The sequence below is a fragment of the Pongo abelii genome, chromosome X, assembly GCF_028885655.2.
Source record: "Pongo abelii isolate AG06213 chromosome X, NHGRI_mPonAbe1-v2.0_pri, whole genome shotgun sequence".
NCBI lineage: Eukaryota > Metazoa > Chordata > Mammalia > Primates > Hominidae > Pongo > Pongo abelii.
Genome location: NC_072008.2, coordinates 50,934,192 through 50,949,215, shown reverse-complemented (window position 1 = coordinate 50,949,215; position 15,024 = coordinate 50,934,192). Strand labels below are relative to the sequence as shown.

Below are 15,024 nucleotides of genomic sequence, written 5' to 3'. Positions count from 1 at the left end.
CTATTTGCAAAAACAATAAAACAAAAACAAAAAAACAAACACATCAGTTTAAACAATTATGTTGCTTGCCTTCTTTAGATGATAGACAAGCTGGTGGAGGTAGCAGTATGGGCTGGTAATTTGGCCAGAAGCTCTTGGAACTGACCAAGAAAGTTTCAGTTGATGCCCATTTTTTCCAATAAATTTCCTGTAGCAGGCAGAGGTATTCACAATCATGTCATTGATTTTTAATGCTGCTCTTACACTACTGTAATAGGTGTTCAGTACCCGTCAGTTATTGTTGCAGATGGTGTTTCTCCTCTGAATGCATTTTTAAATTATAAACCTGATTTAATAATTCTTTTATTCCCCTTTTCATCTCCTAAATGTATTCAAAGACCCAAGCAAGTATCTGTTATTATCTGACTAAATAAAAGCTACTAGAAAGCCAGCAAGTGCTGTTAAGTCAATTGTTGTTTGCCTTTACTCTCAAAGGGCCAACCTGTCACTTTGTTGACAGCTATCAGAGTACTTCATGCTTCATTGAAGACCCATCAAAAATTTCCAAAGTGCTAGCTCATTAGCACAAAATAGGGCTTCAGGAATCTCTTTCTCTCAGTGTCCTGACTGGGCCTTATTAAGTGTTCCAACCTTGGTGGACCACTCTGAAACAGTGGATAAAGACCAGGGGAATTGAGAGATGGATGTTAATTAGTCAATTTTGAAGGAGTGAAACATGGGTGAAGGCAGAGTACAATGGGACAAAAAGCTGAGATTATCTGTGTCAGCAGAAGGATAAAGCAGAAGGATAATTGCTAACTGTTCACAGGTCACTGAATGTCAGAGCTGAAAAGGCCCAGAGCTGTCAGAGCCCCAGGAGATCATCTGGTCAGGCCCTCTTACACATTTTACCAGTAAGAGAAGAGAGGCTGCAAGAAGGGAAAGGGACTTGTCCAAAGTCAATCAGCTCTTCCTAGCTTTCCAGGCACCACCTGGCTTTTGGTTATAAGACCTCTATGTAATCAATTTTCAATTACTTGGGCCACTCACTGCTAGCCCAGCAATCACTTGGGTAATCCAAAATGACACATAAGTTAACCATCGTTTACATTGAGCTTTGTGATGTGTGTTTATACCGACATTCCAATGCATCTGGGTCTAATCTGAGAATTCACAACACTTCAACTGAAACAAGAAAGCCACCCTGAAGGTCTGATTCAGGAAGAGCTGGAAAGCTTACTGAATGGATAGCATCATATATTGTTATACAGCCCCTCAAACAAGGTATGTTAATTTCAACAAGTTTGTTGATTCCCACCTTTCCAGGGCCCCAGCCAGAGTTAGGAGGAGGGAGGTGGGAAGGGGAAAACAAAACCTTTTACGGAAGAATATACATATCATCTTTCACCCCCCATCCCCCTTCTCCCTTCCTCTCATTCATTTTTCCTTCCTTCCTTTCCTTTTTTTATTGATAGAAACATGAACATCTGCTTTGTCTTCCATATAAACAAATATGTGGCTGAGACATTGACCTATAGAACTGGCTGTAAGGAGGCCAAACAATAAATAGAAGACGTGCTAGATCTCAGAAATCTAGAGGTAGAATGGGGAGGAGAAAGACCAGTGAGCAGTAATTTAAAAAGGACCAACAAGTCTGGAAGAGTATAGAGTCCATTGCACAGCTCAGTAAATACCGTGGGTCTGGAAATGGGCTAGTCTGGGGTATAGTTGAAGGGATATTCAACCAAATGGAGTCTTACTTCCTGATCTGGACCCTTCTGAACTCTTGGATTATGCTGGGGACCCAAAATTTGCTGGGTTTTTGTCTGAGCATCTTCAGACTTTTACTAAAGTAGGATTATTTCACTTAACATATCTCTTAAGGAGGAGGATGCTGGTGACTGAGAAGGGGCATGGAACAGAAAAAAGGGGTATGAACAGTTGGCCTGATGCTGTAGTCCAAGAAAGAGTCTGTGCAAGGACTCAGATAGTGGTAGCTGAAGGAGCAGTAAGCAATGCCAAATGCCTGAGCTTTTGCTACAGCAATAATTAAGCATTTTAGTTTAAAAGGTTTCCCCCTTTTATCTTTTGGTCTAGAATAAACAGAGATTTTGCTGCTGTAACAGAGTGTTTAATTAACGAAAGATGGTACTTAATACATATTGAGGGGAAGACTTGCTATGGGTAACAGTAATATGGATAATTAAGTTGTATGAATTAAAAACAATGGGTAGAGTGAATTAAGACTAATGTACATCAACAGGGAAAATCTATTAGCATTCATTAGTTAGACTTCTGTGTGTGGTTCTTTGTTAGCCTCAGGAAACTCTTTCAAATGGCTGATCCCTGTTGAAAGTTCTGACTGGTGCTAAGGGCCTTCTATGGATGCCAAAGTAATGAGTCATTCAAATAGAACTTCTGAAATTCAAGTACAGCACTTTCCTTTTCTCTCTCTCTCTCTCTCTCTTTTTCTTGGCGGCAGGCAGCAGTGACTGTGAAGTAATAATGATAATGACAATGGAAATAAGAGTGTAATCCTGATTAATTTGCTGAGAGTTGTTCCCCATTTACCAATATTGGCTTGTTTGGTGTTGAGTGTGGCCCAGGTACCGGAACAAAGGTATATATATTCAATGTCACTTGGCTAACCTATGATTTGTCAGACAAAGGTTAATTTTTTTAAAAAAAGTTGGGTTAGCAGCAATAAATGTAATAACATTCTGTGATTTAACTCAGAAGTTCAATTTATTTGATGGAGTTTAAAAAATCCTGAACTTAAATTTTTCTCTGCACTCAGGAGGTCTCATCTGCCAAATTGCACATGAGCTGGCCGACCTAAAGCTCAACAATATTATAACTTCCATGGTGTGGGGATAGATGGAGGAGACATTATAAAAGACTGAGAGAGAGATTGGAACAAGAGTAGAAGTGTAAAAATACCTCCAGTGAATACCAGCCCTTAATTGCCCCATTTAGAATCTGCCATCCCCTAAGGACTATACAATTTAATTATCCTTACGTTCCCTTTCCCTGGAAACACAACAAAAACAACTCCTGATTATATCAGTGAGTTGGAGCCTTTTTTACCTGACTGTCTCAGTTGATAAATAAGCTGTAGACAGCTAATTTCTGCCCCTGAGGCTAGAAATTAGGAGCCTTGTTCGTTTTTATATCTCTAGCATGTAGCATGTTGTCCTGTGCATAATAGAAATGTGATTCAATACTTAAGGAATGATTAATGGATGGATGAGATGACTCCTTTCATGGATTATCATGGATGGAATTGATGTTCTAATAGGTAGAACTCACCTTCATGGTAAAATGAATGTAATAAAAATGAATGTATAAAATTAGCCATAAGCAAGGACCCCCAGAGACATTCTGCTTTGCTTTGCTTTTGCCTGCCCCAGTGGCTATTATTTCTGCCTTTGCTTTCAATACCCCTCAATCTGACAGTCTTCTTCCCCAGATTGCCCTGGTTAGTGGAAATTCTATAGGCTGTGTTGGAACAGTAAATACCCATATTTCCAGCTTTCTCTGAATGCTCACTGTGTGTCAGACACTAGAAGCACTGTGCTGGGCACATGTTGAAGAGACATAGATAAAGAAGCAGCTACATTGTACCTACTTGTATCTTTTGAATTTGCCATTCCACTCACAGAATGTTGAGCTGTAAGCCACTTTCCAGGTCTTCAGAGTCAACTCCCTTGTTATAATAATCAGAGCTCATATTAATTGAGGACTTACTGTTCTCAGATATTTACTATACTAACAACCCTGTGAGGTAGCTAGTCTTGTTATCTACATGTCACATAGGAGGGAATTGAGACACAGATGTTAAGTAACTTCCTAAGGGTCACACAGCTAGGAAGTAGCAGAGCTAGGATTCAAACTTACGTTTGTCAGACTTCAAAGCCTACCCAAAGATAGGAAAGAGCTTACCAAAGGTCATTTTGATGGAGCCTAGCTCTTCTGGCTCTAATTTGTCTGCACGTTTTGGTAGGCCACGCTGCTGCTTTAGCCACACAGTAGGGTTCCTTCCAAGCATCAGTTTCTTATTTAGAAGTTCTAGTCTTCCCAGTTGGACTGCTCATTCCTCCAGTCAGGGATTGCATTATTTCCATGTTGCCTCCTTCCTCAAAAGTTTGCCCAAGCTTTGCCTTCAGTAAATAATGACCTGTGATCAGCTCCTGAGCTACTCCCAGGAGCTGCCTGGAGCCATTCCCCAGTACTACTTGTGGCTCCAGGGTTGGAAGAAACAAGTAGAATTTTGGGGAGAAAGTCACCTCACTACCTGCTTTCTGTTTTGTTCTCTGCAACACAGATTGAAGATGGAGGCAAGGCAGCTTTGTCCCAGAAGATGAGGACTGGTGATGAGCTGGTGAATATCAATGGCACTCCATTATATGGCTCCCGCCAAGAGGCCCTCATTCTCATCAAAGGCTCCTTCCGGATTCTCAAGCTGATTGTCAGGAGGTAAGGTACATGGAGATTCTCCGTAAGGTGCAGAGGCCACTGAAACTTGGTTGGTAATAAAGCTCAATAGCGTCATGTCTCTATCAATATTATAAAGGAAAGAGATGTTTCACTTGAATAGAATTTTGCAGACAACTGAAGCAGAATAGCACAGGAGAAAGAGCCTTTGGTTCGAATCCTGGCACTGCCACATAGACACATAATCTTGGGTAAATTTATTTGTCCTCTGCAAGACTGTTTCCTTATTTGCTATAAAGAGGACTAAATTACTCATTATATACCAAAGGGCTACCTAATCCAGTGTTTTTCAATCTCCTTCTTTATAATACACTATCATTCCTGAACCACATATCAATGGAGACTTAAAGAGCCCCTACTACAGCCATGGAGGCTGTAGCAAACTCTTAGAAACCCTTTCCTTGAGGATTGCACAGTCTAGCAGGGGACAAAATATCCACATGTGACTAAGTAGCAGTATATTTTTAAAGAAGGCAATAAAGGCTTGTGTGTGATTATCAAATGGATCGTTCAGACAGAAACTGCTATTAGAGAAAGAGATCACTGCAGAAGGGATTGATAGGGTAAGACTTCATAGAGGAAGTGGAAATTAAGCTAAAGGGTGAGTATAATTTGAAAAATGAACCATCAGAAGAGGAAGGCTTTGCAGGTAAGTGCAGTGGCATAAGCAGAAGGAAGGGAAGGACATATTTGGGCACAGTCATTCTGCTACCACCAAAAGCATCTGCCTATTGGTGAACTTTCCACATGGCTTTTCTTTCATTTTGCTGCTGCGTCTTTGCTTTGTATTATTGGAGCTCAGCCTTCTCCCTTTCTATTGTTTTTTTTTTTTTTTCCTTTATCGTATGTACACACCTAAGTTTTTCCATCTTGCATCTTCCCACAATCTCACTTCTCCGTCTGGCTCCTGCCCCGTCTTTCTCCTTTTGTTCATACTGAGTCTCAAAGGAAGAGTCTATAGTCACTATCCCCACTTCTCCACCTGCCATTTAGCTTTCCACCCTCTGCAGCCAGAATTTGACCCTCAGAACTCCACTGAAACTACTCTGTCAAAAGCTACAAATTATTGCCTAATTGTCAAAGTCAATGGGTTATTTTTCATATTCATCATATATGGCATTTAACATTATAGCTCTAGATTTTGCCCCCACCTTCCTTTATGAAACTCAATACCAAAAATCTCACACAGCAACTCAATAGCAAAAAAAAAAAAAAAAAAAAAAAATCCAACTTAAAAATGGGCAAAGACCTGAATAGACGTTTCTTAAAAGAAGACACACAAATGGCCAACAGGCATATGAAAAAATGCTCAACATCACTAATCTTCAGGGAAATGAAAATAAAAACCACAATGAGATATTATCTCACCCCAGTTAAAATGGTTTTTATAAAACAAAACAAAACAAAACAAAACAAAAAAACAGATGCTGGTAAGGATGTAGGAAAATGGGGAATCCTGGTACACTGTTGGTAGGAATGTGAAATAGTACAGCCATCATAGAAAACAGTATGGAGGTTTAGCAAAAAACTGAAAATAGAATTATCATATGACCTAGCAGTCCCCCTGCTGGGTACGTATTCAAAAGAAAGGAAATCAGCATATATAAAAGAGATATCTGCACCCCCATGTTTATTGCAGCACTATTCACAATAAACAAGATATGGAATCAACCTAATCCATCAGTAGATGAATGGATAAGGAAAATGGGGAATATATATACAGTGGAATATGATTCAGCCATAAAAAGAATGAAATCCTGTCATTTACAGCAACACAGATGTAACTGGAGGTCATTAAGTAAAATAAGGCAGGCCCAGAAAGACAAATATTACATGTTCTCACTCATATGTAAAGGCTGAACAGAGGGATCTCATGGAGATAGAGAGTACACTGGTGATTGCTAGAGGCTGGGAAGTGGGGAGGTTGAAGAGAGGTTGATTGATGGGTATAAAAATACAGTTAGATAGAATGAATAAGATCTAGTGTTCAATAGTTTGGTAGGGTAACTATAGTTAACAATCTGTTGTATATTTCAAAATAGCTAGTAGAGAAGAATTCATATGTTCTCAACATAAAGAAAAGATAAATGTTTGAAGTGATGGATATCCCAATTTTCCTAATTTCATTATTACACATTGTATGTATGTATCAGAATGATACATGTACCCCCAAAATATGTATAACTGTTACGTGTTAATAAAAAAAAAAGCTCTTACTTTTTTTTGTTTGTTTGTTTTTTGAAATGGAGTTTTGCTCTGTTGCCCAGGCTGGAGTACAGTGGCATGATCTCGGCTCACTGCAACCTCCGCCTCCCAGGTTCAAACAATTCCCCTGCCTCAGCCTGCTGAGTAACTGGATTACAGACGTGTACCACCACGCCTGGCTAATTTTTGTATTTTTAGTAGAGACGGAGTTTCACCATGTTGGCCAGGCTGGTTGTGAACTTCGGACCTCAAGTGATCCCCCTGCCTCAGCCTCCCAAAGTGCTGGGATTACAGGCATAAGGCACTGCGCCCGGCCAAACCTCTTAGTTTCAAGATAGTCAGTTTCCTTGTTCTTTTCCTACATCCCTGTCCATTTTTTAAAAACCAGGCTCTTTACTACCTGCTCTTCCTCTGACCATTCCTTAAATGTTGGTGTTTCCCATAGTTCCACCATTTTTAACTTAATGTACCCTGGAAAATGTCACCCAGCCCTATAGCTTCAATTTATTTTCTATAGCTCCTATGCTCCAGACCATATAACCAACTTATTAGACATTTATACTTACATGTGTCAGAGGTATTGCAAACACAACATGCCCCAAACCTAACACATCATCATCTTCTCCCAAGATCACTATCTATGACCAGGACCACTATGTATGTACCCAGCCAACCGAGTCAGAAACATAGAAGCCATCTTTAATTATTCCATTGTCCTCATGTTCTATATCCAAATGATTTATCCTGAAGAGAGAATATTTAAGGAGAAAGGCTTTGGACCTAGGAAGAATGAGGTTATATAGGATCCCATTGACTTCTATTACCTGCTGGTACCTAAGATTAATCCATACCTGCCCATGTACATGGATAGGAGGTGACATGTTAAGTAATGCCTTATATAATAGATACATTATCACTGATTAAATCTTGGATTGGTCAAGATTTAGGTCTTAAATAAGGCTTCTTGGAGGGGTAATTTGGTGAATTCGGAAGCGTTTTTGTTTTGGAGTTAGATATTCCCATGTTTGCAACTTCCTAGGTCTCTTATATGACAAATAATAATTCCTATATAATGGCATTATTGTGATGATTAAATAAGATAATTTATGTAAAATGACTGTCACATAATGGGTTGTCAGTGAATTTCATTCCCATTTGTTTCCTTAGGGTCTAAAAGAAGCATAATTGGAATAACCAAACATTGTTAAATTGGGCGAGCATCAGAATGGTGGTGTGCTTTGCAGCCTAACCTGCAGAGCATGATGTGCTAAGGAATCATTAGGGGTGGCAATGATCTGAATAGGAAATAAAGGCCCCTGTGAGATGCTGGTTGTACAGAGACACCAGCACTTAGAGGGAGTGTGAACACTATCTAGAGTGTCTTCTGAGCCAGTCACAAGAATGAGAGTGTTCAGGTGTTTCACCCACTCATCTCGCCAGGGTGAGTTCCATGTCCTCTTTCCTCATACTGTAGCAACATCTGCCACTATCAGTCACTTAGGAGTGGCTATAATTATGGGCTTGGACTAGCAGGGCCCTTTGGTTTTCATGGTGTGGCAGGTCCTATGGCTCCCGGAACCTGTATTTTCTACCCTTTTAGCCTCCCCATCTCAGCCCCTATTGGTGAAGGCGTTCAATGATATAATTTATTAGGTGATGCTGCCCTCTTGTGGAAAACTTAACCTTCACATGTGGACTACCCTGGGCACGGTATAGGAAATTAATTCCCTCTCGTTTAGTCCAAATTTTTCGTCAACTTTATGAAAGAGCTCTTAACACGTAAAAGAAGTGTGATTACCCTAAAATTTGTGAATATTCAGCCTAGTGTTTTATACAGGTAGAAAGACTTTGGTTTGAGTAAACAATCAGCTGACAAAGATCCAACACTTAGCTTTAGGTCTGGGCTTGAGTCCTTTTGGGATGAATATAAACAGAAGGAACTTTAGAACATGGCCAGTTCTGAAAAGCCAACCCAGCTCTTCCTCCTATATTGCTGTCTAGATAATGGTCAGCTAAATCAGAAATGTAGGTGTCACCCTCAACTCCTCTCTCACCCAATTCAATTAATTCCAAGTCTTGATGTTTTTAACTTGCTAAAGACCTCTTGGTTGTCTTTGTCTTAATCCAGCCACTCATGGTTTCTCACCTGAACTGTTCTAAGAGCCTTCCCACTGGCTTCTCAGCTTTCAGTCTCACCTTTTCCTAATCAATCCATTCTCCAAATAGGTATTTGAGCATGTCACTTCTCTATTAGGAAAAAAAAAAAATCAGGAACAATGACCACGCAACCATGTTGATCCCAAGATATTCATTTTATATTGATTGATGATACAAACCGTATTGAAGATATTATATTTACGAACCATTTTTTTTTGCAAAAAACATGACATCCAAATATATAAAGAAAAAAACTGTCAGCTATACAAAAAGTGATAGAAACTTCTGTATGGGAGACTTTAACATAATTTAATTGACAATAAAGTAGACCAAAATAAAGTACTTAGAAGATTTGAAAAACAATTCATTAGATCTAATTAATACATTTTGAAAATTGTTTATAGACTGCATATTGTCTTTTCAAATATTGAGATAATATTTTTAAATGATCATATGTATGTCACAAAGAAAAGCTTTGCAAACTCTTTTTTTTTTTTGAGATAGTCTTGCTCTGTTGCCCAGGCTAGAGTGCAGTGGCACAATCTTGGCTCACTGTAACCTCCGCCTCCCGAGTTCAAGCAATTCTCCTGCCTCAGCCTCCCAAGTAGCTGGGACTACAGGTGTGCACCACCACACCCAGATAATTTTTGTATTTTTAGTAGAGACAGGGCTTCACCATGTTGGCCAGGCTGGTCTTGAACTCCTGACCTCAAGTGATCTGCCCGCCTTGGCCTCCCAAAGTGCTGGGATTACAGGCATGAGCCACCAAGCCCAGCCTGCACACTCTTAAGAGTAGGAATATCTGATGATAATGTACAGTGTTTACAATTTAAAAACAAATTTTAAAGTCTTCAATTACTTGAATATTTTAGATCACATTTGTATGTGAATATTAGCACAAAGAAACACTAGCAGACTAACAAACAGTAATAAAAATGAGATCATGACTTACCAAAACTTTGAGAATATTCAGAAGTAAATTCATAACCTTAAATATTTTATTATTAAAAATGAAGAATGAAATTAAATGTCTAATAATTCAATATAATATGAAACCAAAGACTAGGTTTCTTTTCAGAGGGATGAATTAAATAGATAAGCCTTTAGCAAATTTAATCAAGAAAACAAAGATGAATTACCAATAAAATTTAAATGACAAATGGAATACAACAACAAAGGTTTTTTAAATTAAAGGTGCACTACTATAATTGTACCTTAATATATTTGAAAATCTCAGAGAAATTAAAAATATCTAATAAAATATTAAATGCCAGAAGTTATTGAGAAGTTGAAAACTAAATGGACATGTAACAGTAGAAACCTTGAAAACAATTATCAAAGAGAAACTTCCAAAAATACTTCAGGGACATCCAAAAATACTTTAGGACTTTAAGGGACAGATATTTTTATCTGTGAATTCCTTCAAATTTTCTAGAAATAGCCACGTTTAATTCTATAAGTATGTTATAGTATTGAAAATGTTGCAGAATTATTCACATTATTTTTGAAGCTAGCATTATTCTGATACCAAAACCTGACAGACTGCTCTAAGAAAGAATATTCTATCCAATTTGTGAATTTAGATGCAAAATATATACATGGAATTCTATGAAATCTAATTCAATAGTATAGGACAGTAACAATTCATTACAAGTATTAAAATAATTTTTAAATGGCAAAATTTTGATTCTTACGTAGACAAAAAATGAACATGTTAAAGATTGTATTTCACTCATTAATGAGGAAAATGTAAAGTGTTACAACCAGTTCAAAGGAGAAGTCAAAGAATAACAAATTTAAAGGTAACAATAGACCACAGTAATCAATTAGAAGCTATATGGAGAAATATATGTCATTCATAATGGGAACAAACTCATAAGCAATCAGGAATGCCCTTAAGAAATATGCACGAAAGAAAGAGGTTGTATGTGGAGGAAATTACAAAAATGTACAGACAGAGAAAATGAACACAAGTAATTTTTGATGATGTGGGTAAAGTCTTAGGGTACTGTATTACTTTTTCTTACAAAAAGGCAAGATATCATCAGAGAAATGCAAATCAAAACCACAATGAGATACCATCTCACACCAGTTAGAATGGCAATCATTAAAAAGTCAGGAAACAACAGGTGCTGGAGAGGATGTGGAGAAATAGGAACACTTTTACACTGTTGGTGGGACTGTAAACTAGTTCAACCCTTGTGGAAGTCAGTGTGGCGATTCCTCAGGGATCTAGAACTAGAAATTCCATTCGACCCAGCCATCCCATTACTGGGTATATACCCAAAGGACTATAAATCATGCTGCTATAAAGACACATGCACACGTATGTTTATTGCGGCATTATTCACAAGAGCAAAGACTTGGAACCAACCCAAATGTCCAACAATGATAGACTGGATTAAGAAAATGTGGCACATATACACCATGGAATACTATGCAGCCATAAAAAATGATGAGTTCACGTCCTTTGTAGGGACATGGATGAAATTGGAAATCATCATTCTCAGTAAACTATCGCAAGAACAAAAAACCAAACACCGCATATTCTCACTCATAGGTGGGAATTGAACAATGAGAACACATGGACACAGGAAGGGGAACATCACACTTCGGGGACTGTTGTGGGGTGGGGGGAGGGGGGAGGGATAGCATTGGGAGATATACCTAATGCTAGATGACGAGTTGGTGGGTGCAGCGCACCAGCATGGCACATGTATACATATGTAACTTACCTGCACATTGCGCACATGTACCATAAAACCTAAAGTATAATAATAATAATAATAATAATAATAATAAAAAATAACTTACGTAAAAACTTTCAGATCAGAACAAAAAAAAAAAACAAAAAGGCAAGATACAATTGAATGTACAGTATATTGACATATTCTGGTTTAGCCATGCTCTCCATAGACAACTTCCGAACCATTATTCCTCCACCCTCATGCAAGATTCCCTTCATTTTTGAAGCTCAAACAAGCAGGGATTATCACTCTTATTTCCTTACCAATGTCATTTATCAGCCTCCAGGTTATTCTTTCACTTCCATTTTTAAATTTATTTTAACCGATACATAGTACTTATTTATGGGGTACATAGTGGTTTTCCAATGTGCAATGTATAGTGATCAGATGAGAGTAATTAGCATATCCATTATCTCAAACATTTATCATTTCTTTATGTTGGGAACATTCAATATCCTTTCTTCTAGTTATTTGAAAATATATAATACATTAATATCGACTATAGTCATCCTGCAGTGCTATAGAGCACTAGAACTTATTCTTCCTATCTACTGTAATTTTGTATTATTTAACAAATCTCTATATATCCCTCCCTTCCCCCTACCTTCTCACCCTCTAGTAACCTCTGTTCTACTCTTTACTTCTATGAGATCAATATTTTTAGCTTCCACATATGAGTGAGAACATGTGGTGTTCAACTTTCTGTTCCTGGCTTATTTCACTTAACATAACGTCCTCCATGTTACTGCAAATGACAGGATTTCATTCTTTTTATGGCTGAATAACACTCCATTGTGCATATATACCACATTTCCTTTATCCATTCATCTGTTTTTGAACACTTAGATTGATTTTATATCTCAGCTATTGTGGATACTGCTGCAATAGATATGGGGTATAGATATCTCTTTGATATATATATACACACATACATACGTATATGTATATATTTTAAATGGTTGGTGGAAAAAAGAATCGTATTTCATGATATCTGAAATTACATGAAACTCAAATGTAAGTGTCCATAAATAAAGTTTTATTGGAACAGAACTACACCTATTGATTTATGTACTATCTATGCTTCTTTCATACTAAAATGGCAAAACTGAGTTGTGGCAGACTGTGTGACACAAAAAGCCTAAAATATTTATTATTTGGCTCTATACAGAAAAAAAAATGACCCTTAGACTAGAACCATGAGGACAGGGGCTGCTTGTTCATTGTTGCGTTCTCAGCACCTAGTACACTCTATGACACATAGGAAGGACTCAGGAGTTTTTTTTTACACATCCTTATGTAGGGAGGTAGGAACTATGAGTAACTGGTTTTCTTGATAGTTATATTTTTCGTGGTCACTTAAATTGGCATATGACATTCCATTCAGTTTATTATGATTATGGATATTTGAAAGACTGTTTTTAAATAACTGAACAATTTTGGGTACACTGATCAAAAAGCAAAAAATCCAGTTTTTATTATATGAACCTGGTATCCAGATCCTGGACCAGCATTAAGATTATGAAAAGGAACAGCCATGTCTTTGAGCCTTGTCTAGGCCACCTGCCAGCCTCCCTAGCTGTCCTGTCTTTGTTGTTGTCATAATACTCCTGCCATCTATAATTAAATGGAAGGGGTTACAACTGTTGAAACTTGTTAAAACTGAACTTGTCCTACCGTGTATTAATATACCAGGGATAGGAAGATGTTTACAGTTGGCACAGTGTTAGAGAAGTCCTGGAAAGGCAAGAGAGAGAAAAATAAAAATAATATAAAACAGAGGTGGGGTAAACTATGGTCTGTGGCCAAATCTGGCCTGCTAACTAGTTTTCCAATTAACATTTTATTGGAATAAAAGCAGTTGGAGCAGGCATGCTGATCTATCTATGTGTTGTCTATAGCTGGGTTTTTTTTGTTTTTGTTTTTGTTTTAAAAAAAAAAAAAGACACCAAAATGGCAAAGTTGAATAGTTGCAACAGACACTATATGGTCTACAAAACCTAAAATATTTACTACCTGGCCCTTTACAGACTAAGTTTACTGGCCCCTGGTATAAAGCATTCTCCAAAAAGAAGACCTTGAGGCTCTCTCTAAAGCTTAAAAAGACTGAAAGAGAACCATCGTAGTCTACAAGTGAGAATGGATAAAAAATCACAGAATATTTAAGCCAACAAACATGGTAGGCAAACTGCTGGATTCTTGAGATTCAATTATTCTTTTGAATTTGGGCAATGATGTGATTGGTATAGGGTAAAATGAATGGTATATGGGTTCACACAAGTGTGTGTTTGCTTGCCTGCTTCCTTCTATTCACAAGATATTTATTAAATGCTACTTCCATCTAGATACGGAATTAGCTGTTGGGGATACCATGGAGAATAACATGGACACATTCCCTGCCCACATGGAGCTTATAAATCTGTTGTGTTTGACTCTGGCACGACCCCTACAGGTTGTGTGACTTTGAGTAAGTTTATATAACCTCTTTTAGTCATTCTTTTCCCATCCGTATGATGAGAACACTAATGTCTCTTTTGCAAGTTTGTTATAATGATCAAATGATATTATATACACACACATATAAAATATATGTATATATAAAATATATACATATATTTTTCAAGTCATTCAAACAATATTGAAAACTATATGCTAAGCACTATTTTAGGTATTAGTGATATATCAGTTAATAAAACAGATTTAAAAGAAAATCTTGCCTTCATGTAAATTACCTTTTAGGTAAATATATGAAAGTACCTGAAACAGAGTAGCCATTTGGTAACTGCTCTTTTCTTTTTCCTAAGTAAAAGGAAGGCAGTACTTATCCTTCAGTACTGATTTTAGCAGGCAATACAATACTGGTTAAAACTTCATCCGGCCAGGTGCGGGGACTCACGCCTGTAATCCCAGCACTTTAGGAGGCCGAGGCGGGCGCATCATGAGGTCAGGAGATCGCGACCGTCCTGGCTAACACGATGAAACCCCATCTCTACTAAAAATACAAAAAAAAATTAGCCAGGCATGGTGGCGGGCGCCTGTAGTCCCAGCTACTTGGGAGGCTGAGGTGCAGGAGAATGGCGTGAACCTGGGAGGTGGAGCTTGCAGTGAGCAGAGATCTCACGCCACTGCACTCCAGCCTGGGCAACAGAGCCAGACTCTGTCTCAAAACAAACAAACAAACAAAAAAACTTCATTACACAACTCATAGACCAGGTATTATTATCAATCACACAGTACCCTAATAATTGTCAATCAGAATGATCATTAGGTTGGATAGCTCAAGTTGTGAAAATGACTAGTTCTGAATTCATTCATTTCTCTTTTCTTAAATGTGCCTCTTTGCCATTGTATACTATTTCTCGATCTAGAAAGTTATCTACCTCTCTTGCCAAAACGAAGGCCAAAGTCAAGCTTCAATCAAAGGAAAATGTACTGCTAGAGCTAA

The 15,024-nt window shown here is 37.8% G+C and overlaps 1 protein-coding gene across 5 annotated transcripts in view; it reads left to right on the top strand.

The window, feature by feature from the left end:
* The window catches only part of SHROOM4 (shroom family member 4), a 233,814-nt gene that overhangs the window by 111,178 nt on the left and 107,612 nt on the right, over nt 1-15,024 (top strand). For 4 of the 5 annotated variants that reach the window (XR_008518059.2, XR_653408.4, XM_009234854.4 and 1 more), the window contains one exon: nt 4,304-4,455. The exons of the other annotated variant lie outside the window; for it this stretch is intronic. Coding sequence is in view for 2 of the 4 variants with exons in the window: in XM_009234854.4 (XP_009233129.3) it covers nt 4,304-4,455 (152 nt within the window). In the remaining 2 variants the exon portion in view is untranslated. The remainder of the gene's footprint in view (nt 1-4,303; nt 4,456-15,024) is intronic. 5 annotated transcript variants of the gene reach the window in all.